At 49.7% G+C, this 27,241-nt stretch overlaps 2 protein-coding genes across 4 annotated transcripts; both read left to right on the top strand.

The window, feature by feature from the left end:
* The first annotated feature begins 166 nt into the window (after positions 1 to 166).
* Positions 167 to 5,082, top strand: DHH (desert hedgehog signaling molecule). Its single transcript, XM_029204487.1, has 3 exons — positions 167 to 762; positions 3,511 to 3,772; positions 4,036 to 5,082. Exons 1-3 carry the CDS (start codon positions 460 to 462, stop codon positions 4,659 to 4,661), a joined length of 1,191 nt encoding a protein of 396 aa, XP_029060320.1. The 5' UTR covers positions 167 to 459; the 3' UTR covers positions 4,662 to 5,082.
* Positions 5,083 to 21,173: 16,091 nt separating this feature from the next.
* On the top strand, positions 21,174 to 24,336 carry RHEBL1 (RHEB like 1). Of its 3 annotated transcripts, none has more exons than XM_029204508.1 (8): positions 21,174 to 21,464; positions 22,012 to 22,149; positions 22,481 to 22,548; positions 22,825 to 22,907; positions 22,997 to 23,053; positions 23,255 to 23,302; positions 23,565 to 23,646; positions 23,805 to 24,336. In XM_029204508.1, exons 1-8 carry the CDS (start codon positions 21,413 to 21,415, stop codon positions 23,892 to 23,894), a joined length of 618 nt encoding a protein of 205 aa, XP_029060341.1. In that variant the 5' UTR covers positions 21,174 to 21,412; the 3' UTR covers positions 23,895 to 24,336. The 3 variants fall into 3 exon arrangements, with proteins under 3 accessions (XP_029060341.1, XP_029060342.1, XP_029060343.1); XM_029204509.1 differs by having other exon boundaries at positions 22,078 to 22,149; positions 23,805 to 24,326; XM_029204510.1 differs by having other exon boundaries at positions 21,413 to 21,440; positions 22,060 to 22,149; positions 23,805 to 24,288.
* Positions 24,337 to 27,241: the final 2,905 nt, after the last annotated feature.

The following is a 27,241-nucleotide window of genomic DNA, read 5'->3' as shown; positions in this document are numbered from 1 at the left end:
GCCAAGGACTGTACAGCTGTTAGAATTTCTTAGGCAGGTGCCTGCCTGGTTTCCAGGGTGGAAACGAAGTGGACCAGCGGTGGCCGACTAGAGCCCCCGCCCCGGTGGTAGGGGGCGGGACGGTCCTGGGAGAAGGGCGGGGGGCGGGGCCAGGGGCCACTTAAGGCGGAGCCCCGGCGTTCTGGCAGAGCCGGAGCCTGACGGCAGAGCCCGGCAGGATTGGCACTTACCCACGACCCCCCTTCCCCGCTATGATGGCCGGTCAGTAGCAGGTTCCAGACCCCCCGGGGGTATGTAGGCAGAGCTGGCGGCAGCCAGGTGTGCTGAGCCACAAGCGCTCTAGGGCACTCTGGGGGCAGCTCTGCCTGCTGCGCTCTCTGGTGCAGGGGGAGATGCCCAACTGACGAGCGAGCTGGTGAGGACAAGAACGTTCCCTTTTGGCCCGAGTCCGCTGCATCCATGGCGCTGCCGGCCAGTCTGGTGCCCCTCTGCTGCTTGGCACTTCTGGCGCTGCCGGCCCAGAGCTGCGGGCCGGGCCGGGGGCCGGTTGGCCGGCGCCGCTACGTGCGCAAGCAGCTCGTGCCGCTGCTCTACAAGCAATTTGTGCCCAGCGTGCCCGAGCGGACCCTGGGCGCCAGTGGGCCGGCCGAGGGGAGGGTGACAAGAGGCTCCGAGCGCTTCCGGGACCTGGTGCCTAACTACAACCCCGACATCATCTTCAAGGACGAGGAGAGCAGCGGTGCAGACCGCTTGATGACCGAGGTAAGGAGGGCCTCTCCCCACCTGCTCGAGGGCACCGCCAATTTCTCTGCTCTCCTCTGGCAGCTGGCGGAGGGGACGGGGATGGTGTGAGCTGGACTTCATCTACAGGGACCTTGATCTCAAGGACCTACCTACACTCCTCACCCCTCACCCGCCCCCCACCCCAAAACACACACACACACACACACACCTCTGCTGGCTGTACGGAGTGATCAGGAGGGATCCAGGGAGAGGCTGCATGGGGAGGGGGAGAAGGGACTAGTGAGAGTGAAGCTGGGAGAGACAGGGAGGGCGGGGAAAGGAGGATGGCGGCAGGCGAGACGGGAAATGGCTGAGGCGTGGACCGGGGGTCAGCTACCGAGCCAGGCAGGAAGGGCTGGGGTGAGCTGGGGGCCAGGAGCTGGCTAGGCAGCAGACAGAAAGCTCTACCCTTAGCCTGGCTCCTGACCTGATTGTGTTAAAACTCTGTGGGCTAAAGAGACTGAAGGGGCTGGGAAAGGGGTGACCAAGGGTCAGGTCATCAGGCCATCTACCTGAGGAGGGGCTGGGCAAGAATTGTCTTTGGCATGGGGGAGGCATCTCAGAACCAAGGTAAAGCTATTCTAGAGTCTAAACGACTGTCCTGGAGTGAAAAGTGATCTTTGATGGGAAGAACAGATGGGTCCACCTGAGAATCAAAGGGTTCCTGTGTCCCTCAAACTCAGTGTAGCTCAGGGACTTTCCTTGGAATTAAAGGGTTAAAATGAATTCAACTACCATGTATTAAGCACCTGCTGCAGACCAGAACCTAACCAACCTGTGGTGAGGTGTGAAGGACCACCTCTGCCCTGTGATCTCAAGTGTCCGAGCTGGAAGGAAACCTGGAGGTCACATTCTTCCACCCCCCCCCCCCCCCCCCCCCCCCCCCCCCCCCCCCTTTTTTTAGGGGCGGGGCCCCGGGAGGAAAAGTGATTTAATCAAAATCTTGAAACTAATTAGTGGCATGCCTGGGACTAGAATTCAGGACTCCTGATTCTAAGTCCTATACACTTTCCATTACACCACCTAATTGTGTATGGAGTGGGGAGGTGGGGGGAGAGGGAGGGGTACGGATTTCCTCTGATTAACTGCCATAGTTTTCCAGGTTACTTTGTTAGGAAAACCTGTCCAGGGGAGAAAGAATTCCTTCTCGCTCTTGCCCTGAAGCATTCCTCCTACCCAGAGATTGGGAAGGGGATACTCCTTCCCTCCTGGCCAGGGATGGAATATCCTGGCCCTTTCCTCTGGTTTCCACCTGCAGCAGAGGGGGCAGAACAAGGGATAGGCCCAGGAGAGGCTCTGACAGGCCTGGGAACCCCCCTCGGTCCTGCTTATCTCCCACACCCTGGCTGCAAAAGGCTTCCATTGAGTTGGCTCTGCACTGGGCTGCTGCCCCCGCAGGTCAAGGCCTCAGGGCCTCCTTAGGGGACAAAACGACAAAAAGTTGGAAGGAGTTACCACTTTTCCTGTCTTCCCCCTCCCCTCCTCTCCAACCCTGCGGAGGTGTAGAAGACTCGGGAAGAAGGGCAGGGGGGAAACGTCCCTCTGGCAGTTAGGAGAAAACCAAGTCCGAGGAGAGGTCAGAGCGGGGAGAAGAAAAGGAAGCTGTCCTCTCTGTGCCTCCTCCCGCGAGGTCCGTGCTGTGGTGTGCGCCAAGGTCTCCGGCTCCCAGACTGGAGCGGCCGAGATAACCGTGGTCTCACTCCCCCGGCGCAGGCTTCCAGCCGCTGCTGCTTTTCCTCCTCTCCACTCCCACCCTGCAGGGGGCCCCCCAGATCCGCGCAAGGGCTGCTCGCGTTATTCTCAGGTGTTACTCCCACGCCTTTCTGCGCTGCCTCCGGAGCAGAGACGGAGAAATGGGGGGCTCTCAGGGCTGGCGGAGCCCGAGCTGGAACTGGGAGAGCTGGCCGCGCTGGGGGAGGGGACCCGGCGGGCCGGAGCAGGGATGGGGGGCGCGGCTTTCTGCCCTTTCCTCTCTCTGAGCCGGGGCGGCTGAAAAGCGCCTTTGTGGATGGAGCTGCTGAGTCCGCTTCTCCCGGCGCGTCCCCGGCCTCGGCCCGGGATTCTCGCTCGGTTAAGTCATCCGGGAGAATGGCCATTGTACTTCGCGCAGCCCCCGCCGCCCCAACCCTTTTTCCAGCAGCCTAGATCCCGCACGGCTCCGCTTGGGCACCTCTGTGGGGGGCACTCGCACCACGAAAGGGTTAATGCTAGGGGCTGAAAGGAGGAGGAGGAAGGAAGGAAGGAAGCGATGCCCGGTGCCAGGGAAGGCAACGAAACAAAAGATGAATCAGGCGGAGGGAGGGCAGCCGGGGCTTGGGGCGGGGGCCAGGCCAAAACAGGGGCTCCTCTCGCGGAGCCGGGCTGCTCAACCCCTCCCTGACCAAGCTTACACCCGCTCTCTCCACTCTTGCCCTCTCCCAGGTTGAACTGAGGTCCCAGAACAACTAGGGATGAGGGGCGGAAATTAAAAGTGGGGGAAAGAACTAGGTTTGGGCGCTCCCTCTCAATCTCAGGGGTGACCCCACAGTTCGCCAACGACGTTCTGGAGAGCATAGATTAGCGACTACACCCATTCAGATTCTCACTTCCTCAGGACACTCAAAATCTGGGAGGGACTGGAGGGGTGTCGGGAAAACAAAGAAGAATTAACCCGCCCGTCCAGGTCGCTTTAGCCCCCATGCTGGTGGTAGTGGTACTGAGGAGACTGACTCCTTTATTCCCCGCCAGCGTTGTAAAGAGCGGGTGAACGCGCTGGCTATTGCGGTGATGAACATGTGGCCCGGAGTGCGCCTACGGGTGACCGAGGGCTGGGACGAGGACGGCCACCACGCTCAGGACTCACTTCACTACGAAGGACGTGCCCTGGATATCACCACGTCCGACCGCGACCGCAATAAGTATGGGTTGCTGGCGCGCCTGGCAGTGGAAGCCGGCTTCGACTGGGTCTATTACGAGTCCCGCAACCACGTCCACGTGTCTGTCAAAGCCGGTACAGTACGGGGTGGGTGGTGAGGTCCCTCCGGGAAACTGAGGGTACGCAGCCCTGTTGCGACTCTAGGGGACCCCAGGCGGGCGTTAGTGTTGTAAACCCCCCTTCCATTTCTGCCCAGGTTAGGACCAGATCCGTGGGAACTTGCATGTTGTTCCGGGACTGGTGAGGTCTGCGCTGGGCTTGACCCACGTCTTTGACAGTCTGTACTAACATTCTGGAACTGGTCTCCATACAATCCTCTCTCTGCTTGTCCCCTCCAGATAACTCACTGGCGGTCAGGGCAGGCGGCTGCTTTCCGGGAAATGCCACCGTGCGCCTGCGGAGCGGCGAGCGGAAGGGGCTGCGGGAACTGCACCGCGGTGACTGGGTGCTGGCGGCAGACGCGGCAGGCCGGGTGGTGCCCACGCCCGTGCTGCTCTTCCTGGACCGGGACTTGCAGCGCCGGGCCTCTTTCGTGGCTGTGGAGACCGAGCGGCCCCCGCGCAAGCTGTTGCTCACTCCCTGGCACCTGGTGTTCGCCGCTCGAGGGCCTGCGCCCGAGCCAGGCGACTTTGCACCGGTGTTTGCGCGCCGGCTGCGCGCGGGGGACTCGGTGCTGGCGCCAGGCGGGGACGCCCTTCGGCCTGCGCGCGTGGCCCGAGTGGCGCGGGAGGAAGCTGTTGGCGTGTTCGCACCGCTCACAGCGCACGGGACGCTGCTGGTCAACGATGTCCTGGCCTCGTGCTACGCGGTTCTGGAGAGTCACCAGTGGGCGCACCGCGCCTTTGCTCCTCTGCGCCTGCTGCACGCGCTGGGGGCGCTGCTTCCGGGCGGGGCCGTCCAGCCAACTGGCATGCATTGGTACTCTCGGTTCCTCTATCGCTTGGCGGAGGAGCTGCTGGACTGAGCGCTCCAGGCATAGAAACCTCGTGGCATCCGCCTAAACGGGAGTGTGCGGGCTGAGATCTGGAGATGTGGGCAGCAGACGATGCTGATTGGGAGGGAGGGAGGGATAGGGAGAAAAATGGACGCGACGGTTTAGGGGCAACCTCTAACTGAGAGGTTGGGTCCTAAGTAGATGGGGTTGATGATGGGTACTCGTCGACGAGGACTATTTCTCCTCTTCTTCCCCAGTGCCTCAGCCCCACCCGATTATTTTATTTTATTTTCTATTTATAAATTGTAATATAATAATCTGCTTGCCCCGCCTGGCGAGATGAGGGGCTGGGGCACAGCGTTAACAGTTAATCTGACATGGGAGCCAATCTGACATCTGACATTTTCCTACAAGTGGGCTAATAAAGGGAAGGCTTCCAGGAGCTGATTGGGAAATATCTCTATTCAGATGGTGATTTACCTCCAGATTGGGGGAGGGGGGTACGGAGAAAGGGAACCATACTTTACTTCCCATTCCCCTCTCCTTCCCCAGCAGATCGTCCCACCCTGCTTCCTCCTCTCAGAGGAGGCATCCCAATCGACCAGCAACAGAGACCAGAAGAGTCTGCCCTTTTCTAGGCTGCTAGTTCTTTTTCCCACCCAGAGAGGACTAGCATTCTGCCCACATGTTTGCATACCGACTGTTGGAGGGACCAGGGTTACCCAAGGAACAAGAAAACCCGAAAACGTCCTTTTTCTGTTCATAGGGGCTCCAGAGGTGGCTCAGGCCACTGTGGGTACTGATACTTAAAGAATTCTGGCCCCCAGTTGTTAGCCTGCAGTCCTGGTCCCTCCCTCAAGAATCACCGTAATCCCCATCCTACTCTGGTGTAAGGGGTCTACATGGGGCTGATGTTTTTTGGGGGGATGTAACTGGACCAACTGATGACTCATGGGAATCCCTAGCTAATTCATAACTGATAGTCCCCACACACTCTTGATCAAGAGAAAGAACCTGGACAGAGGGCTAGAACCCATCCCTCCTGATGGGCTGAGTCCAGATGTATGGGGGTAGAGGGGGCACAGGCTCTCCAAGCGAGGGCACATAGGAATTAAAACCTGAGCCCCCTTCCTGATCACCTGTCCTGGTTGTTGTTTCTACTGGCTTCCTCCACCGTTCCCCTCTCCCCTCTCCCATTATTTCTAGCTCTGCTTTCCTGGCCTGGGTGTTTCTGGAACCTCTGGGTCCAACGCAGCAGACACCTGGAATCCAGGCAGGCAAGTGGCCCTGAGTTAGGAATGGAAGCTCCGAGGAAGTTGGACTGCACTGGAAGGAGAGTGTCAGGGCCCGGGGGATGGTAGGGGTTGGCGGTACCACCAGGAGCCCACCCTTCCCTGTAGCGGCTATGCTCTTCCTGCACAGGGTCCCTGCTATATACTGCCCTCTAGTGGCCTTCAGGATCGGTTCCCTTTCCGGCCAAAGGAAAAATGCTGCGCAGAGGGTGGACTGGATTTGTGCAGAGGAGCCTTCTCCCAGGATGCAAGAGATGGTGGATGGTACTTGTTAAGCTGCCAGGGCTTAGCCACAGGTATCAGGGGCTGGCGAGGAACCCACCTGCCTCTCATTTGGAAAGTGGCACTTTTGTATCCCTTGCACCTGGTTTAGCTCTGTGGCTCCTGGAAGCTGGAGGTATGGTTGTAGCCTGTAGTATTCCAGATTTCCATGTGCATCCAAGTTGCCCACTCACCTCCCTCACCCTGTGACACTTTGAGTTCAGTGTCTGGAGGTGAAAGCATACTTAGGGTTCCAGGTAGTGCTTGATAAAGCCGACATTTGGAAGCAGGCTAAGTTTACCTTTAGTATCTTTCCACCTCCCATTTCCCTCAGTCCACACCAGGTGCCCACTACCACCACCCTCCCCCTTTCAGAGGGATTTCAGAAACACAGTCCAAGCTGTGGACCTTTCCTTCCTACTTTCTAAACCTGCTCTTGTCTCATTCTATCAGATCCTGATGCCCTACTGTCAGGTGATGACTAAACTGATAAACTAATTAGTATTTCTACGTTGGTAGGCCTGTTTTCACAGGCCTATTACATGATCAAAAGATCATGTAATGCATATATCTTAAAGGCCTGCTGAAAATAAGGCCTTAAACCATAAGACCATAATGGTGCTGATTCCTAGCACCTTAATATGTTGGGCAGGAGATATCTGGGGACAAGGAGAACTAATTGGTTTCCCTTAAACTACATCCTGTAGATTACTCCCCAGGCCTGAGGCTCACCTCTCACCCTCAACTTCTATCCCTCCTTATTCTTGTCCCCTTGACGCCCTCCCAGCTTCCTAAAATAAAGTCCATTCCCTTCCCTCAAGCAGCAAAGAGTACCATCTCTATGAAGATGGCCAGGAAGGCATATTTACTCGGCCACACAACATCTCCAAATGCAGCACCCCTTCCCATTAACAGAATTGGCAAGGAGGATTAGGGAAAGAAAGGGCATGGCCAGGAAGTCAGGCAGATCTGGAGATAATGATCCCTCCCTGACAGGATTGTTGACAATATCAATGTATGTGCCCAATGTGGAGTAGATACCATTGAGTTTTATATGCTCTGCACCCGTTTCTCACTACCTTTGCTGCTGTCTGCTGTCTGTCTGCTTCTGTCCTTACCACTCTACCAGATGCAGCATTATCAATGGTTCCCAGACCTTTGGGGATTGTGTTGTCCCTATAATTGTTTGATTTCATAACACTCCGTTCTTCAGAAGGTGCTGTGTGACAGATTTAGGTTTGCTTTAGAACTAAAGTATAATTAAAAGTAATCTTGTTTTGAGAATTGCAGAGCATTTTGTGATCATCCTGGCAAGACCTCTCCACATACTGGGAAACCGGAGTTGAGAAGCACTGCTTTAAGGTTCAGGTGACCCTTTTATTGCCCAGAATCCAGATTTTTTCCCCCCTTCCTTTCTTCAAGCAGGAGTTACTGAACATCTACAGTGTAGCACCATATTAGGCACTGAAAAACACACCAAAGTTAAGAAATAGCTTCTTAAAGGTATAAGATTGTTAGCTGCCAAAGCAACATTGTTACTTAATCAAGATGAGTTGAACGGGTGCTAAATGTCATATTTGTACATAGAAGGCCTTGTGGAGAAAGTAGGGCCTGAATAGGATGTTGTAGCCTGTGTAAGTGGAGGAGACTAGAAAGGCCATTCCAGACAGAAGTACCAACATGAGCGAGGACTTGGAATCTGGGATGAAGATGTGCAGACTTGTTAGAGTAGGAAATTGGGAAATGTAACTATATGTAGCTAAAATTTCCTGAGAACTTACTGCAGGCCAGGCCCTGTTTTAGCACTTTACATACTTTCTCATTTGGTCCTCACAATAACCCTATGAGATTGTATTACAGATAAGGAAATTTGGGGCAGGCATAATGAAATAAGAATGCCTTGATGGGGGCTTCCCTGGTGGCGCAGTGGTTGAGAGTCCGCCTGCCGATGCAGGGGACACGGGTTCGTGCCCTGGTCCGGGAGGATCCCACATGCCGCGGAGCGGCTGGGCCCGTGAGCCATGGCCGCTGGGCCTGCGCGTCCGGAGCCTGTGCTCCACAACGGGAAAGGCCACAACAGTGAGAGGCCTGCGTATCGCAAAAAAAAAAAAAAAAAAAAAAAAAGAATGCCTTGATGGTTGGGGCCACATCCTATGGGAACTTAAGCTGGTTTTGACTCTTCCTCATTCCCTCCATTGGGTCACTAGTAAGTCTAGCTTTCTGACAGTTATTTCTCTCTCATTTTCATTGGCTCTTCTTCCTCCTGCCTGGATGACTGGCTTCCTTAACTAAAGCAACCTAGCTACCAGTTAAGGAAATACAGATGTGGGTGCAACTCTCTGGCAGTCATCCATGGCAGGTTGGTACACCGAGCCAGAAAGCATGAGAAGACTCTCAGCTCTTTTTGAATTAGAGGAGGGGAATGTTGCACTTTGTTATGGACTGAATGCATGTGTCTCCCCCCAAATTCATATGTTGAAGCCCTCATGCCCATGTGGCTGTATCTGGAGATGGGGTCTCTAAAGAAGTAATTAAGGTTAAATGAGGTCATACGAGTGGGCCTTGATCTGACAGAATTAGTGTCCTTACAAGAAGACATAGGAGAGAGCTTGCTTTCTCTCTCTTCACATGTGCAACGAAAGGCCATGTGAGGCCATAGTGAGAAGGCAGCCGTCTGCAGGCCAGGAAGAGAGCTCTCACCAGAAACCAAATTGGCTGGAAACTTGATCTTGGATTTTTCCAGCTTCTAAAACTATGAGAAAATAAATGTTTGATGTCTAAGCCACCCAGTCTGTGATATTTTGTTATGGCAGCTCTAGCAGAATAATATAAGCTTCCAGAAATGTTTGAAATAAGAAGAGGCCAGTGCTAAGATGGGGTCCTTAGTGAAGATAAACAACTCTGCTTGAAAAATTAGCATTTCTGACCTAGAGCCTTGAGATGTTTATCCCTGACTGTGCTTTTGTGGTCCCTGCTATATTGGAGGAAGCTTTCTTCCCTGTTTGGGTAACTGAGGCAGCTGTCTATGGGAAGCAGCCTATGGCTGGTTAGGGTATTTTCCTGTGGGGGATTTTGTGGTCAATTATCACATTCAAACCTTCCTCTCCCTGTTATTGTCTCTATATGTGACTTGGTTAATGATGAACATCTCCCATGAGAAAGCGGTATCTTTAATAAGGGTTTACTGAGTGGCTACGATGTGTCAAATATTGTGTTGTGCCTTGGGCATAGGACAATAAAGTCAGGCATCGCTCTTACAGGTCATCTGGTGAGACAGGCATAAGTGGTTAGAAGGTTATTGAGTGTGGTAAAGAGATGAGAAGTGGCATTTAAGCTGAGACCTGTACGATAGGTAAGAGTTGTTCAAGCCGAGGGAACAGCATGTGCAAAGGCCTGGAGTTGGGGAGCAACAGTAAGATGAATCTGAGGAGCATCGACAAGTTCAGTATAGTGAGCGGGAGATGGGGTCGACTTTAAGGATTTTCAATCCTGTCTGGAAGTTGAAAGCAATTGCAGGATTTGAAGCAGGTGAGGGGAAAAGTCAAACTTGCATTTTAAAAAAAGGAAATTGGGGCTTCCCTGGTGGCGCAGTGGTTGAGAGTCCACCTGCCGATGCAGGGAACACGGGTTCGTGCCCCGGTCCGGGAAGATCCCACATGCCGCGGAGCTGCTGGGCCCGTGAGCCATGGCTGCTGATCCTGCGCGTCCAGAGCCTGTGCTCCGCAACGGGAGAGGCCGCAGCCGTGAGAGGCCCGCGTACCGCAAAAAAAAAAAAAAAAAAGGAAATTGCCGGGACTTCCCTGGTGGCCCAGCGGTTAGGACTCCGCACTTCCACGGCAGAGGGCAAGGGTTCCATCCATGGTTGGGGAACTAAGATCCCACATGCCATAAATAAATAAAAAAGGAAATTGCCAATTGGATGGGCTTTTTGGGTCGTCTTTATCCCTAAGTAGGTTGGTTCTCATCTGAGCATATGAGTATCGCTAATTCTGACCACAAGTAGGAAATGCCCCCGTCCCTACAGAGAGCGTGTTATGGGAACAGATGGAGGTGGGGGCAGCGTAGGGAAACTGGAGCAGGACAGGATAAGATAGAAACAGAACTGAAGGTGGTACCTCAAGCCCTGGCTTTGCTTCTCTCTGAAACCTGAACCCCCACTGTCTCTCAACTTCCCTCCTTGAGACCACATAACCTAAGAACACAGTGGTCTGCTTTCAAACCACATGGTGTCAAAAAAGGATTTATTGGAACTAGGGACTCTTTTTCTGCTATTCTCTTTTGCTTTCCAGCGATTCTTTCCACGGAGCCTTGACTTTGCTTGGAGCTGATGGCCCTAAGCGGAGACAGAGCTGCCACCCTGAGAGCCAGGTCTGGGCTGAACATTGCAGCTGCCCAGGGAACAGCTGGTTAAGCCCTCAGCAGCTGCAGCAGCTGGGATTCCGCCCAGCATGCGAGCTGGGATTAATCCCGTTTCCTCCACACACATCCTCTCCTTGTTCTAGTCCCTGGCTAGTCTAGAGTAGCTCGTAGAATCTTTGAGGCTAGATATCATGAATCTCTATAGTAGCTCGTAGAATCTTTGAGGCTAGATATCATGAATCTCTCCCTGAACTAAGCTGGAGTCAAAGTCACCCACCTTCCTCTTCTCTTGGAGGCAGCTGGCCCAAAGCACCTTAGCACCACCACATGAGGGAGGATGTGGGCCTCTCTCTCACACACAACCTCCTTTCCCTCCTTATCTCTATCCTTTGATAAACTGGCTAGGTTGGATTATTCTCTGAAAAGTCTCATTTTCAATAACTTGTAGAATTGTCTAAAGATGAAGGGGCTTCTTTGGTGGGGTAAGAAGGTGGATTTCCTTTATCTTTGAAAGACTCTATACCGAGGCCTGGAAACTTGGTGGGAGTGTTGCAGGAGGATCAAGCATCCTACTGGTGGTTGTCACTTTTCAACTGTGATTGCTTCTCACATAATGGTGGCTCCACAGTGAAGAATAATAGGGCTGTATATTCTATTTGGTGCCTATGCACCAGCTGTGTGACCTTGAGGAAAATCACTTTGTAAGAGATGCCAGAGGCTACTACAGTGAGGTGTTTCCAAGAGGTTGGAAACAGGGAGGTACTCTGAGATTTAAACAAGTCAAATTAACACACAAAGGGACAAGGCAGTTCCTCTCAGGTCCAGAGACTTGACTCCCTCCCTTCAACAAATATTTATTAAAGCCCCTGCAAATACTATTAGGCATTGTACTATGCTGGGGATTTTTGACAGTTTTCTAGAGAAACAGGCAGTCATTTTAATGGATTAAATTAATTAGGTTTTAGCTTAGAGGAGTGGCCTGATCAAATTTGGGTTTTAAAAAGATCACTCTAGCTCCTAAGTGGAGAATGGAGTTAGAAGGGAGTGGGCCCAGGGAGGAGAGCAAGCAAAAAGGATAATGAGATAATGAGAGATGATGTTGGTTGAGATAAAGAGGTGGCAATGGAGATGGAAAGGACAGTTTCAGGAAATATTTGTATTTGTGGGATTGATAGGACTTGGTGGTTGATTGGACAAAGAGGAAGTGAAGAGTAAGGTAGAAGAAGAAAAACATTTCTTTCAACTTTATTGGCTTGATATTAATGTATCTAAAATGAAAGAAAAAGTCATTGATCAACCAATATCAATCTATTGATCCAAAATGGAATGTGGCAAATGGGAAACTCAGTCAATCAGAATTGTTACCAGGTGCCCAGAATTATCTTGGGGAGAGAAGTGCCGAAATGTGGCAGGGATGGTTCTTTGGGCCTCCACGTGTCCTGGCCAGAATACCTTCACAGAGTTAGCCCTCTTCTTTTATCCTAACGTTCTGCTCATCAGGCACCAAACTGATACCTCGCTGAAAAGGGAGTGCCCTAGATAGAGGATGCGCAGACTTCCTCGGTAGTGGAAAGGGAAAGCAACAGATACATACATTGGCGAATTGGTTCCCTGATTTGGGAACCCAAATCAGGCGTTCATGAATTATTGTGAGGCTTCCCTAGCACGTGAGCGTTTGGAGGTCCTGAGCAAGTCCAGTTCCCAAGTTGTCTAGACTGAGTGCTCTTCCCAGCGGCATCTTTCCCAGTGATGTCCAGGGAGGGATCCAGACCATCTGCCTCTGGGCATACCTCTCTGGCCAAACTGCGAATTCATTTTCAAACTAATAACGATAATTACTATGATGGCTTCAATGTAATGAGTACCAACTATTTTTTAACAGAGTGATAGGGATATCACATACATTATCTAATTTACTTCTCACAACAGTTGTGCAAAATAAGTATTTGATTCCAGAAAGATTTAAGCAGGTCACAGGAGGGCTGGGGGTCTGGGTTCCAAGGTTGTACAGCCAAAAACAATGCCTCAAATCATAGAACCAAGCCAACAGGGGCACTGTGGCAACTGCCACTAAACACCAGACAGTGCAATTTGCAGACCAATGCCCTGACTGGGTGCTGGAAGGCACTGCTGACACCACGGCCACTATCCACCCTGGAACTCGATCTTTCTGTGGCAGCCAGAAAGAATGACAAACACCTACTATCTTGTTGTTCTAACCATTTCATAGAAGAGAAACTGAGGCTCAGAGCAGTTAAGTACCTGCCTGAGATCACATAGTGAGTCAGCCAGGATCTGAAACCAGGTCTGATTGACTGCAAAGTCCATGTTCTTTCCAATATGTTTTGCTGCTATGATGCACTTTACCTCTCCAGGCTGCAGTTTCTCAGCCTGTAGTCTGGAGAAGTTGTGTTACATCAGTGGTTCTCAGAGTGTAGTCCCCAGACCAGCAACCTCAGTATCACTTGGAAGCTTGCTCAAAATGCAAATTCTTGGGCCCTACCCAGACCTACTGAATCAAAAACTCAGGTGTAGGTCCCAGCAATCTGTGCATTAACAAACCCTCCAGGTGACTCTTATGTGTCCTCACCCTTCAGAATAACTGTACCAGATGATCACTAAGGTCCTCCAGCTCTAATATGTTATAATTCACTTATTTTGGAAGTTGCTGGTTGTGATCCGTGGATTGAGCAAGGTCCCCTGAGAGGACCTAAGTACTTCTCATTTTTCTGAAATGGGTTGGTGTTTATCAAACTCCATGATAACAGAATTCGAGAATAGGTGTAAGAGTGAGGAAAGAACCAGGCATATGGAACATGTAGGGAACATGCCTGCACGTGTATCCTGGCTATTTTTCTGGGCAGTGCCTAGAGACACATATCCTTAAGTGGCCCATCGACATGTGAAATCTGGGAGGTGCCCCAAAATCCACATGTCAAAAATAAGTGCATTGGGCTTCCCTGGTGGCGCAGTGGTTGGGAGTCAGCCTGCCGATGCAGGGGACACGGGTTCGCGCCCCGGTCTGGGGAGATCCCACATGCCGCGGAGCGGCTGGGCCCGTGAGCCATGGCCGCTGAGCCTGTGCGTCTGGAGCCTGTGCTCCGTGGTAGGAGAGGCCACAACAGTGAGAGACCCGCGTACCGCAAAAAAAAAAAAAAAAAGTGCATTAATTCAATACTCTCCCCATGCCCCCACTAAGCAATTCCCGTTTTTCCCCTGTCCTCTAAGTCTATAAATGGAATTTTGTCTCTATTAATCAGGTCATCAACTTTTTAACTTGAATCTGGAGTGCACTTTGTGTGAGTCCTCACCATCCTCTCTGTTGCTACTGTGGTCCAGGCCCTCACCTTTCTCCTCCTGGGTATCAGCTTCCTAACAGTGCTCCTGCCTCCAGCACCAGTCTGTCTCGGTACATCCTCCTCCACAGGGTCGCCAGCATGATCCTTACAAAGCACAGCTGTCTTCACGGTACTGCCCTCCCCATAACACTCCCACCAAGGCAACATCAAAGGTCCCTTTGCTCATTGCAGTGCTTCCCAAACCTTGTACTATTTTCATGACTATGTCCATAGACCCATTCCACCCATATAATTGTTTAATATTTTTCTCTAATTTCACTGGCTTCTCTTTCTGCCAATTTCAACCTCTTCTAAGCAACAATATTTGTGAAGTCAGAGTTTTGGCATTATAGCTCTTGTTTTTCCTACCACACATTAAAAATTACATAGCAAAAGAAATTTCTTTTGTGTATTACCTAAGTCATCTTACATAGCACTAGTTGTATATTTTGAAAACCCTGGGGTACAGAATAAAAACCAAATTCTTTTTTCTTAATTTTAAATTATTTATTTATTTATTTATTTATTTTTGGCTTTGTCGGGTCTTCATTGCTGCGCGCAGGCTTTCTCTAGTCGCGGTGAGTGCGGGCTACTCTTTGTTGCAGTGCGTGGGCTTCTCATTGTGGTGGCTTCTCTTGTTGTGGAGCACGGGCTCTAGGCACGCGGGCTTCAGTAGTTGTGGCACGCGGGCTCAGTAGTTGTGGTTCGTGGGCTCCAGAGCACACAGGCTCAGTAGTTGCGGCACACGGGCTTAGCCGCTCCTCGGCATGTGGGATCTTCCTGGACCAGGGCTTGAACCTGTGTTCCCTGCACTGGCAGGCAGATTCTTAACCACTGCGCCACCAGGGAAGCCCCAAGACCAAATTCTTAAAGCTGGCATTCATAGCCCTCCCTGATCTGATCCCAGTCAAATTTCCAGCCTGAATTTCCACATGTCGCTCCCCCTCACAGAATGCTCCAGGTACAGGGTCCACTCTGTATTTCCAGACACACTGTGCTTTCACTCTTCTCTGAGCATTTTGCCTTAAAAATTTTTTTTTATTGAAGTATAGTTGATTTACAGTGTTGTGTTAGTTTCAGGAAATCACAGCAAAGTGATTCAGTTGTGTGTGTATATACATACATATATATATACATATATATATATATATATATATATATATACTGATTCACTTTTTCAGATTCTTTTCCATTATAGGTTACTATAAGATACTGAGTATCGGGACTTCCCTGGTGGCACAGTTGTTAAGAATCCCCCTGCCAATGCAGGGGACACGGGCTCGAGCCCTGGTCCGGGAAGATCCCACATGCTGCAGAGCAACTAAGCCCGTGCGCCACAACTAATGAGCCTGCGCTCTAGAGCCCATGAGCGAAAACTACTGAGCCCACGCACCACAACTACTGAAACCCACGCGCCTAGAGCCCGTGCTCCGCCACAAGAGAAGCCACCGCAATGAGAAGCCCGCGCACCACAAGGAAGAGTAGCCCCCGCTCGCCACAAATAGAGAAAGCCCGCAGGCAGCAGTGAAGACCCAACACAGCCAAAAAATAAATAAATAAATTTATAAAAAGAAATACACAAGTTATTGAGTATAGTTCCCTGTGCTATACTGTAGGTCCTTGTTGGTTATCTATTTTATATATAGTAGTGTGTATATTTTAATCCCAAACTCCTAATTTATTCCTCACCATCCCAGCATTTTGCCTTTTTGCTTAGAGCCTTCTTGAGCTTTAAGGCTCAGCTCAGTTATCATGTGGAATCTCTGATCCTTCCAGACAGAATCAATCAACTTTTCTTTTCTTTCTTCCTTCCTTTCTTCCTTCCTCCCTCTCTCTTCTTTTTTGAAGAAAAATTTCTTCCATGCTTCTAGCTACTTATACTGTAATGTGAGATGATATAATTTTGCCTTCTAATCTTTTTTTTTTTTTTTTTTTTTTGCGCGTTACGCGAGCCTCTCACTGCCGTGGCCTCTCCCCTTGAGGAGCACAGGCTCCGGACGCGCAGGCTCAGCGGCCATGGCTCACGGGCCCAGCCGCTCCGCGGCATGTGGGATCTTCCCGGACCGGGACCCGCGTCCCCTGCATCGGCAGGCGGACTCCCAACCACCGCGCCACCAGGAAGCCCTGCCTTCTAATCTTTTGCCTGATAATTTTCCCTACTATAACATTCAGAGGTGTATCATTCAGAATCCTTGGAGGAAACAGATTGCATACTCAAATGGGAAACTGAAGATAATATAATGAAAGGGATATTCATAAAGGTGTGGACAGAGTAATGAAGTATCTACAAGTGTGGTGAAGCATTCAGTCTGGCATCGGTGGGGAGTCATCAGAGGTGCTAACTCCTAGGCCTGAAGGGGCAAGGGAAGGAAGGATTACAAGAATTCAAGGGGGCTGCAACTGTGTCTAGTTGAAAGAGAGGGCTACCCAACAGGGTCTGTGGCCTCTGGTAGCCCCATGAGTGAGTCCAGGAGAGATGACAGAAGAACTGCCAATTTAATCCACAAAATCATGAGAAATAATACATTGTTATTGTTTTAAACCACCAAGTTTTGATATAGTTTGTTATGCAACAGTCGATAACATACATCAGCAGGGAGGTGAAGCCTTTCTCTACCAAAACTGTGGAAAACCAAGAAACCCTGAAGACCTGTAAAATGGAACCCATCATTTCAATGGAAACATAGCAAAAATGTTTTCACTTTTCATAGAGATAATTAAAACAGCTTTCTGGGAGCATTTCGTCTTTATTTTATCTCAGCTGTCTGAGACAGAGCAATGTATGATGCTGTCACTAGAAATTTTATTCTAAGCTTATTTACCTAACATTAGGATAGTTTGCTTCCTTTATTTTATCCTATACTGGTGATCTTTGCATATCTGTGATTTTTTAAAATTAATTTATTATTTATTTATTTTTGGCTGCGTTGGGTCTTCGTTGCTGCATGCAGGCTTTCTCTAGTTGTGGCTAACGGGGGCTACTCTTTGTTGCGGTGCACGGGCTTCTCATTGCGGTGGCTTCTCTTGCTGTGGAGCATGGCCTCTAGGCTCACAGTCTTCATTAGTTGTGGCACACGGGCTCAGTAGTTGTGGCTCACGGGCTTAGTTGCTCTGTGGCATGTGGGATCTTCCCAGGCCAGGGCCCCAACCCGTGTCCCTTGCATTGACAGGGGGATTCTTAACCACTGCACCATCAGGGAAGTCCCTACCTCTGATCTTTACAAAGTAACCGTTTATGCCCTACCTTTTACGGTGACATATTTAACAAACAAATATCCTGGTCCCAAGATATGCAGGTCTTGTAGAATGGCTCTGTAAAAATTTGTTCCTATTCTCTTTTACCTTTCTATACTATAGAGGGTGGAAAAGAAAATGCTAAAATTTCCAGGCTCTTTTGCAGGTAGAGATGGCCACATGATACAGTTCTGTTCAAGAAGACATAGGTGAAAATCTTCTGTGAGGTCTTCTCATCCAGAAAAAACTACAAGAGAAAGCCCTTTGCCTTAGTCCTTTTGCCTTCTTCTTGGTTGCAAACAAGAGAGTTTGAGGATGATTTAATAACGAGATTATTTACAAAGGTGTGGGCAAGGTGTAGGGAAGCAAAAGGGATAGAACAACACCTCCGGGTTAGTATGAGAGAGGCTGTTATTACTGTAGGCCTGAAGGGTAAGGGAAGGGAATTACTGGAAACAGAACACTGAGAGCTGTCTGTGTTAGGGTTGGGGGAGTGCTTTGAGAGGTGCTGTGACCTTCAGTGTGGGAACAGACCTTCTCTTCCTTCCATTTGATCTTCTGTGAGTACTCCTCTTTGGCTGAACCCCACTGGAATCCAAGGAGCAAGGTCTACCTCCCGGACACAGATCTGGGTGGAAAAGAGTAGAGAGTTAATGTGGAAAGACAAACAGCATAAAAGGCATCTATCAATATTATTTATCTTTATATCCTTAGTGTGCAAAACATGGTAAGACTGCCTGGTACAAAGTAGGAGATGAACAAACTTTTACTGAATTGAATCCAGTTCTTTGTTTTATCCTACACTGCTTACAACCTAACCTGGAACTACCGCCAACCTCATTCAAGCCCAATAATCCAGCATAAAATTGCTGGTCTGCAAGGAACTTCCTTTACCCAGTAGAAAATGTATTTGGGTTCCTTTCTGAGGCCAGATTAAGAAGTGGCTCTTTGGGGCTTCCCTGGTGGCGCAGTGGTTGAGAATCTGCCTGCTAATGCAGGGAACACGGGTTCGAGCCCTGGTCTGGGAGGATCCCACATGCCACGGAGCAACTAGGCCTGTGAGCCACAACTACTGAGCCTGCGTGTCTGGAGCCTGTGCTCCGCAACGAGAGGCCACGATAGTGAGAGTCCCGCGCACCACGAAGAGTGGCCCCCGCTTGCCACAACTAGAGAAAGCCCTCGCACAGAAACAAAGACCCAACACAGCAAAAATAAATAAACAAATTAATAAACTCCTACTCCCAACATCTAAAAAAAAAAAAAAAAAAGAAGTGGCTCTTTGGGGACTTCACTGGTGGCACAGTGATTAAGAATCTACCTGCCAATGCAGGGGACATGGGTTCGAGCCCTGGTCTGGGAAGATCCCCCGTGCCGCGGAGCAAATAATTGTGTGAGCCATAACTACTGAGCCTGCGCTCTAGAGCTCGCGTTCCACAACTACTGAGCCTGTGAGCCACAACTACTGAAGCCCGTGTGCCTAGAGCCTGGCTCCGCAGCAAGAGAAGCCTCTGCAATTAGAAGCCCACGCACCAAGGAAGAGTAGCCCCAGCTTGCCGCAACTAGAGAAAGCCTGCGCGCAGCAAGGAAGACCCAATGCAGCCAAAAATAAATAAAGAAATAAAAATTTTTTAAAAAGGTGGCTCTTTGAAACAACTTTTGTAGATCTGGACATTTTTAAATAATTAATTTTATTTTGGCTGTGTTGGGTCTTTGTTGCTGTGCGTGGGCTTTCTCTAGCTGCGACGAGCAGGGGCTACTCTTCATTGTCGTGCGCAGGCTTCTCACTATGGTGGCTTCTCTTGTTGTGGAGCATGGGCTCTAAGTGCGCGGGCTTCAGTAGTTGTGGCATGTGGGCTCAGTAGTTTTGGCTCATGGGCTCTAGAGAGCAGGCCAGTAGTTGTGGCGCCCGGGCTTAGTTGCTCTACAGCCTGTGGGATCTTCCCGGACCAGGGCTCCAACCTGTGTCCCCTGCAATGGCAGGCAGATTCTCAACCACTGCGCCACCAGGGAAGCCCCAATCTGGACATTTTAAAGCATGAGATGGTTCCATAGTTTTATAAAGCCTGTCCTCTAATCCAGTCTAACTCCTACACACCCACCTCATCAGGGCCTTGCAAAAGAAACAACTTCTGTGTGCTACCTGTATGACTCTCAGTTTCTACAACTGAGAGAACAGTGATAATAGCTACCCATTACTCAAGTCTCAGGCACAAATGTTACCTCCTCAGCTTCCTAGGATATCATATAAAAAAAGAGGAGTAACACCCCAGGTTACTCTCAGTGGGTTAGCCCACTAATGTCTTGTTTATTTTTTCTCATCGCAGTAATTACCTTTTTCTTTCTTTCTCTCTCTCTTTCACTACTTCGGGTCTTAGTTGCAGCATGCAGGATCTTCATTGCGGCACATGGGGTCTTTTTTAGTTGCGGCATGAGGGATCTAGTTCCCTGACCAGGGATCAAACTGGGGCCCCCTGCATTGGGAGCATGGAGTCTTAACCACTGGACCACCACGGAGGTCCCTGCAGTTATTACTTTTTAACTGTAACTCATTTATTGTTTGCTTGTAGATTGTTGGTCTTCTCCCCAAAAATACTTGCTCCTTGTAAGCAAAGACCCTGTCCCTGTTGTTCATGGCTCTATTTTAAGCACCTGGAAGGATGCCTGGGACATGGTGGTTGTGCGATAAATATTTGTTCATGAATGAATGAATAATGCAAATTAACAACCTCAGGCTGTGGAGAATATTAAATGGGATGACAATGAAATACACCTGGCACAAAGTAGCACTCTAAATCTAGGTTTCTTTCCTCTTTATCCTCCCTCACCTCCTGTATCCAATCCTTCAGCAAGCAAGCCAGCTTAACCTCAGCCTCAAAACATACACTGAATTCTCAGCTTCATTCATCTCTACTACTCTAGTCAAGCCACCCTCACCTCTCACCTGGACTACAAGTAACAGTCTCCTAGCTGATCTTCCTGCTTGCTCCACTTGCTCCTGTTTCTCTCAAACCCCAATCCATTCTCTACAGCCAGGGAGATCTTTTAGAAACACAATTCAGATCATGTCATGACCCGACTTACTTAGTAACATAATCAATAGCTTTCTGGGTACTTAGAATTAGTCCAAACTACTCTACATAGCCTGGTCCCTGCCATCTTCTTAGATTTCATCTGCTTTAGGCTAACTGGCTTTCTCTCTCTCTCTTTTCTGGATTTTAACAAATTTATTTCCACCCTAGCGCCATAGCACTGATGGATTCTTCTGTCTGAATCTTTTGCCAGCTGGCTCCTTACTGTCATTCAGACTTCAGCTTAAATGGGGCTTCTTTTGAAAGGAAGTGTCACTGATCTAAACTGGTTATTTCTTCTCACACTGCTCTATATAGCACTTAATACTATCTAATGCTTACTTGTTTAAGTTTGTTTCTTCCCAACTAGGTTTTAAGCTTTGTGAGTTCCGAGACCTCACCTGTCATGTTCTTCGCTCTATCTTCAAAGCTAGAGAAATGCCTAAAACATATAGTAAGTATAGCAATAAGTATTTGTTGAATAAATAAAACACTGTGATAATGATGACAGCTAAACCTCAGAGGACTTGGCCACAAATTCTAACAATTTTCCCAGGAATAAGATTTGCAGTTCCGAAGTTAAATCCTGGAAGATGTGGAAACCCGACAATAAAATATCTGGGGCTGAAGTCTGGGGGAATCGGAGGGAATATATTGCAACTTTGGCCTTTTTTAACCTACCCAAGGACGCCGGAGACCTTGCAAAAGGGAGGCCTAGAATCTTTTGACCAGAAAATCCAGCCCAGCCACAACGGGTATTATCCATCCATGATTCTTTGCAGCCGCTTTTACTAGGTTGCAAAGGCGCAAACACCTCTAGGACCCCGGGTTCCTTTCTGTTTCTTTATGAATGAACCGGGTCTAGTCTGCGCACGCGCAGCTCCTGGTTCTCCCGCTCCACGTGAGGCCCGCCCTTTGCTTCTGCCAACGGCTCCGCCCCTATCCTTTCTAGTGGACCAATGGCGAGCGGCCTGGGGGGCGGAGCCCTGAGCGGCGCGGCAGTGTAGTTCCCCGGTCGCCCGGCTCCCTCGCCTTAGTCTTGCTGTGTTGTGATCACGTGGCCAGCTCCGGGCGCGGCGCTTGTTTTGGTTTCCCTCTATCTTGCCCCTGGCAGCTTCAGGGTGAGCGGCTTTCCTGTGCCGGTTGCTACACCTGCCTGCACTCGACTTTCTCTTCTTGGGGCTCTCTCAGCCCCAAGTTCTGCAAGCCCCTCGGGGCCGGTTCCTGCCATGCCGTTAGTTCGCTACAGGAAGGTGGTCATCCTCGGATACCGCTCCGTAGGTGAGTCTCGGTCTTGGGTAGAGCACGGATGCACCGCGGCTTTTTGGCCAGAGGAGGCGCGCTGCCGCGGGTACGCGACCCAGGGAGAAATGGTGGCATCCTTAGAACCAGCTTGTAGAGCGAGGATTGAAAGGTTGGAGTTGAAAAGGCTGGGGTGGTGGTAGTGTAGAAGGCTGCAGGAAGCTGGAGCATGTAAGAGTTAACGTGGGCTTTACTGCTGGATCACCGCGGTGGTCCTCAGCGTTACTCTGGGGGGTGGAGGTGGGGTCAGGATTTGATGGCGGGGGCGCGGTCTGGGTGGGGCAAGTCTCAGGTGTCCGGTGCAGGACTGACTGGGTCCTAAGGAATCCCGGATCTTCCCAGGGGTGGGGTGGGGTGGGGAAAGGCGGCGGGAAAGGCTTCCTGCGGCGCTACTGTATGCATCCGGTGGCCAAGGTGCAGCGACCCAGGGCGAAAAGAGGGTGAAGGTAGCCTAACGGAAAGCATTGCATGGGGCATTCCCAGGCTAGGATGCTAATTTGGGGTCCCCTTTAGTCCAGGGCCACAGCCCGAAAGGACAGAGGATGTGAATATGGATGGGTGATTTGGATAAAATTACCTCTGCTTCCCACAGGGAAGACATCTTTAGCACATCAATTTGTGGAGGGCGAGTTCCTGGAAGGCTATGATCCTACTGTGGAGAACAGTGAGTAGACTTCTCCCCTAGGGATTGGGTAGGGAAGGCTTGGGTGCCCCATCCAAGTCCATAGTTAGGGATTTTCCTGGTGCCAGAGGGATGATTTAATTAAACATTAAATCTAATCTCCTCTAGCAATCCTGTTCTGAGTGGAGCTAGAGTGTGGATTTTCCAAGATACTGCGTCCAGGATGGTGTATATGTAGATAATAAGAAGCCTAACATGGTCTCTCCAGGTTCCTGGAGAGCTCTCTAGACCTGGCCCATCTATGTCAATATATAGGGGCACAGATTGCTAGTCCTACAAGGCACCTCACAGTCAAGTTTTCTTTTCTTTTCAGCTTACAGCAAGATAGTGACTCTTGGCAAAGATGAGTTTCACCTACACCTGGTGGACACAGCAGGGCAGGTACCAGTTTGGGGTAGGGTATCTAAATGTGGCAGTTCAGTCCTGGGAGATGAAGTCTGGTAGCCTCTGAGGCTTATCTGTAAAGTAGGATTAAAAGAAAAGCATTTTAGCAGCATTTCAGTGTGCAGCGCTGATTGGAGCTACTCTATTAATACTTGTTGAACAGAAGTGACTGGAGTAGGGAGTGCCACAGGGAGGGTCCCCAGGATACAACCCACCAACCTTGGCTATCTGAGTGCTGTGGATCTAGGTACTGATGTTTCTGTTTCTTGTCAGGATGAGTACAGCATTCTGCCCTATTCATTCATCATTGGGGTCCATGGTTATGTGCTTGTGTATTCTGTCACCTCTCTGCATAGGTAAGTGACCAAGGTTGTGAGTGGGAGACTTGGGAGGATCTGAGGGCTGTCCCAGAATAAAGTTATAGATTCATTTCTTGTGTTTAAAGTTTCCAAGTCATTGAGAGTCTGTACCAAAAGCTACATGAAGGCCACGGGAAAACCCGGTATGTGGCTCTGGGGGATAAAGACATAGTGTGGACCCGAGGGGAGAGGGAGGACAGAGGGGCATATTGATCCAAATTAAGGAGAAAGTCAGGACATAGATCCTGTCTGGTTTGATGGGGAGTTGTCCTGCTCTGATTTGAAGGAGGCTGGGGTCCATGGGGAACAGAGGGGCTCCTGTAGTAACTGCTGTTTCCTCCCAGGCTGCCAGTGGTGCTGGTGGGGAACAAGGCAGATCTCTCTCCAGACAGGTATGGAAATCTCTGTAGCTTAAGGCGAAGGAAAGTGAGCTGGACTAGGAATGAGCCAGGGTCTTGTCGTGGCTCTGCCACTGATTCGAACCAGTCATTTTACCTCTTCATTTCTAACTTGAAGGGTAAGACAAAACAACCCTTCTATTTCAAAAACTATCATTTCATATTTCAAGCCTCAGTCCTAGGCTCCTGTAAAGATTTTGCAGAGAACATGGGGCCATTGCTGTCCTTCATTTTCATGTCCCAAATTTGCTTCTAGGGAGGTCCAGGCTGTTGAGGGGAAGAAGCTGGCAGAGTCCTGGGGTGCGACATTTATGGAGTCATCTGCTCGAGATAAGCAGGTGCTGGGCCTGAAGATTAGGAAGGTGGTGGCGGTAGCAGTGTTATGGCACTGCTTGGTGGTGGGGATGGTGGGGGAATGGGGTATTCACCTCAGAGTTGGGTGGTATTGGCAGTGAACTAGACGATTTTTTTTGCCCTGAATCCTTATCCCTTGCAGCTGACTCAAGGCATCTTCACCAAAGTCATCCAGGAGATTGCTCGGGTAGAGAATTCATATGGGCAAGAGCGCCGCTGCCATCTCATGTGAGCCCTTGAGCATGGGGTAGCTGCCTTGATTCTGCCCCTGGCACTTGCCAGGCTCCAGTGGGGGCTTGGGGGGGGCAGGCCCTCAGGACTTCACGGGTTTGTTCGGTTGCCAGCTGTGTCCCTTGCCCTCTGGGCACACAGTGTGGTACCCTCATGTTTGCACACTTACCTGGGCTCCAGTGGCCTGGTTGTCGATGTTTACAAAGAGGCAAGGATGTCTCATGGGCACTGTCCTCTAGCTCTGTTTTTGCTAAATAAATGAATTGTTATAACCTATGGAGTTGGGATATGAGTCCTGGGCATTGTTTATTCAGGACCCAGTCTCCTATGTAGGTTTTGGGTATTGGCTGGGTGAGGGGAGCTGGGGACTCCTGAAGTGGAGCTGGCTCCCTGGAGTGACAATGTATATATGCAAATAAACTGATTAATCTTTTTGTAGTTGACTTCTCTGTATCTGGGGAGAGCTCAGGGCCAATATCTCCTTTTCTAAGGAGTGATGACTGTGGCCTTTGGTAGAGAATCTTTCCTCCTACCTTGTTCCTATTCCTTACCCCTCACTCATTCAGGACCATTACCCTAAGACTTACTACTTATCTTTCCCACCTTTCTTTTCGACTCTTCTCCTATACAGGTAACCTATTGACTGCCACTCCCATCCAAATTTGTAGGCTCTCACAATCCCCTTAACTACAGAAACACTACCCTCTAGTGGCCGGCTGCCACATGCTGACATAGCTTCCCTTGCGGGGCCTTGGCATTTGCTGGAACTCAGAGAGGATAGGGTTTAGGTGGAGGAAGAAAGACCCTTGTTCCTAATGATGTAAGAATTGTGAAGTAGTGTGAAGGCAGGGACTAAAGTGTTATGATGATTTCAGCTTTTTAAGAGTTGAATAAAGTAAGAGATAATGCCCCTGCTCAATCCCCACTCCCCGCTAGCTCTCCATCTCCTCGAGTGCCTTTCATTAAAATGGATGTTCTTTGCTCCTTTCATACCTTTCACACCTTTGGAGTTGTGCTACCTTTTTTGGTGTCAAAGGCTATTGCTTCTGCTCTTTCTTATTGACCGGCCGGCCAGCTCGGTAGGAGGATGGGTTTGGCTAGGAAAATTTGGTCCTACCTGCCTCTACCCCCCACCCCTCCCCAGCAGCCCTAGGGCCTAACTGGCCTAATACCTCCTCCAAGAACTTATAAGGGTTACCTGAATGGTATCCTTCACAGGAAGGGCATAGAGTTCTCCTGCCAGCTGGGGATGCACTCCTGCCAACTCTGTCAATGCACTTAGTTGGGGAAAATGGACAAAATTTAGGTGTGATATTTAGCTGTGACCTTGTTATTGCCTGGCTCCAGGCTAGTTGGGCTTACAGTTGGGGATGACGGTTTGTCATGCTGGTTTTCAAAAGTCCTGCCAGCTGCTTTTGCATCTCTGATCTAGAATCTAAAAAGAATTAAGGGCTGCAGGAAGGAGCATATTCCAAAGAGCAATCTCTCGGGGGGCTTAGGAGTCTCTTTAGGGTTGTAAACACCCTCTCTCCCTACACTAAAATTAGGTCCTTTTATACATCTGACTTGGAATTCTCATTAAGGGTACCTACACTCCTGTTATTTCCATGAGGTCTGAGATAGAATAACAAATGTCTGAGGTTTTCTAGAAGTGTATCAAACAATCTCAAGGCCTGATAGTAGTAAAGAATAGTGGTTAATGGCTGGGTTAAAAGAGTTACTCTTCCACTTAGCTCTGTGACCTTGGGCAGACACTTAACCTCTCTGAGCCTCTGAACCTCTCTCAGTTTCTCATTTATGAAGTGTAGTTAAACCTTCCTCATAGGACTGATGTGAGAATTAAACTGAAGTGATTTATGAAATACTTAGCATAGGTCCTCATACATAATAAACCCTTAAGAAATAGTGGCTATTGTGTTATTTGAGGTCTTTCTGGTGAGGGTCTGCCTCTGGGTGCAGAGTAGGGAGAGGCCTTCTATTTTCCAACTTCTGACTCTTGGTGAACTTATTCCACTATAGCTGGGACAGGTGTGGGGTCAGTGCTGGACTTTTTTGCTGAAACAGACCTGAATGGTCAGTGAAGAGCATATGTCACTGTGTGGCTAGCACAGGACATATCTGATCCCTCCTATGACTCTGGCCAGTAGGGATTTAGGTCTCCTGCACTGTCCAATATGAAAGCCGCAAGTCACATATTACTATTTAATTTAGTTTTAAAATTAACTAAAATTAAAAGTTCCTCAGTTGCACCACCTACATTTCAAAGTGCTCAATAGCTACATGTGGCTAAACCGTATTAGATAGTGTGTAGTGCATTTCTGTCATTGCAGAAAGTTCTATTGGGCAGCACTGTAAAAACCCTTTCCCACAAAACCAGCCCTGCACCTGATTTGCCTGCCTCTTTCTCCACATCTTAAAAAAAATAATAATAAAATAAATATATATGAATACACACACATATCCCAGGAAAAACATGGCCATTGTTTTGCATCATGCATGGCTCAACTTCTCACTTCATGTGGTTTGTTGAGCAATTTTACCTATTTCAGTCTCAATCTCTTCATCTGTAACATGGACATAATTACATGTAATTCATAACGAGGGTGAGGAATAACTAAGAATATATAAAGTATCTAGCACATTTGTTAATTTGTCTCCTCCTGTCCATCCCGTGGATAGAGTTAATGCAGAGAAGTCATTTCCAATCCCTTCTCATCCAGACTAATGGAGGAGGGAGGGGGGGGGTGTCTGTATGCTGGGATCTTGTCCAGAATAACAGTACTCCGGCCAGGTAGCAGCAAGGCTACAAGTTACATGCTCTCTAAAAAGGGGTTACATGTTTACTAAGAAGGGGGACACAGGCCCTGAAGATTAGGAAAGAAGGACTGGAGCTGGGGGTGGGAGCACCCGGCAAAGGAGGGGAAACTCTACATTTATGTTTTGATGGGGGAGGTGATTGTGGGGGCACTAACAGTCCTCTTTCCTCTCGAGGGGATTTGAGAGTCAGAAGGAACGACTAGGGACTCGTTCCGTTTTTCTTCAGGCCCCCGAACGTGGCAGGAACCCACCCTTTGCAGCGCCAGGCGCCGTGCCTCACTTTCTCCATTTGCGGACTCCAGTTCCCAGGATGCAGAGCAGCGGCCAACCTCCTGGCTCTTCTTCCATCCCCCCTCCCGGGAAAGATTGCTCCTGGTCAAGGCAAGGGGCAGCTGGAGTTTCAGGGGCCGATAACTCCAGGGAAACGGAATTAGAAAGTGCACGGAGTCCTAGTTCTACTAGCCGGGCGGTACAGGAGGCAGTTCTAGGGCCGGGGCGAAGAGGAAGGGGGCTTCTTTCCCACGTGTCTGC

Source organism: Monodon monoceros, unplaced genomic scaffold, assembly GCF_005190385.1.
Source record: "Monodon monoceros isolate NGI ecotype Baffin Bay Population unplaced genomic scaffold, NGI_Narwhal_1 Super_Scaffold_6, whole genome shotgun sequence".
Lineage (NCBI taxonomy): Eukaryota > Metazoa > Chordata > Mammalia > Artiodactyla > Monodontidae > Monodon > Monodon monoceros.
The sequence above is the reverse complement of the archived record's forward strand: the minus strand, read 5'-3'. Positions and strand labels throughout refer to the sequence as shown.

Coding starts and splice junctions, on each gene's coding strand:
- DHH (XM_029204487.1), top strand. CDS start 460: ATGGCGCTGCCGGCCAGTCTGGTGCCCCTCTGCTGCTTGGCACTTCTG. Junction 763..3,510: donor CAGACCGCTTGATGACCGAG/GTAAGGAGGGCC, acceptor ATTCCCCGCCAG/CGTTGTAAAGAGCGGGTGAA. Junction 3,773..4,035: donor CCACGTGTCTGTCAAAGCCG/GTACAGTACGGG, acceptor TGTCCCCTCCAG/ATAACTCACTGGCGGTCAGG.
- RHEBL1 (XM_029204508.1), top strand. CDS start 21,413: ATGCCGTTAGTTCGCTACAGGAAGGTGGTCATCCTCGGATACCGCTCC. Junction 22,150..22,480: donor TGATCCTACTGTGGAGAACA/GTGAGTAGACTT, acceptor TTTTCTTTTCAG/CTTACAGCAAGATAGTGACT. Junction 23,303..23,564: donor GCAGATCTCTCTCCAGACAG/GTATGGAAATCT, acceptor ATTTGCTTCTAG/GGAGGTCCAGGCTGTTGAGG.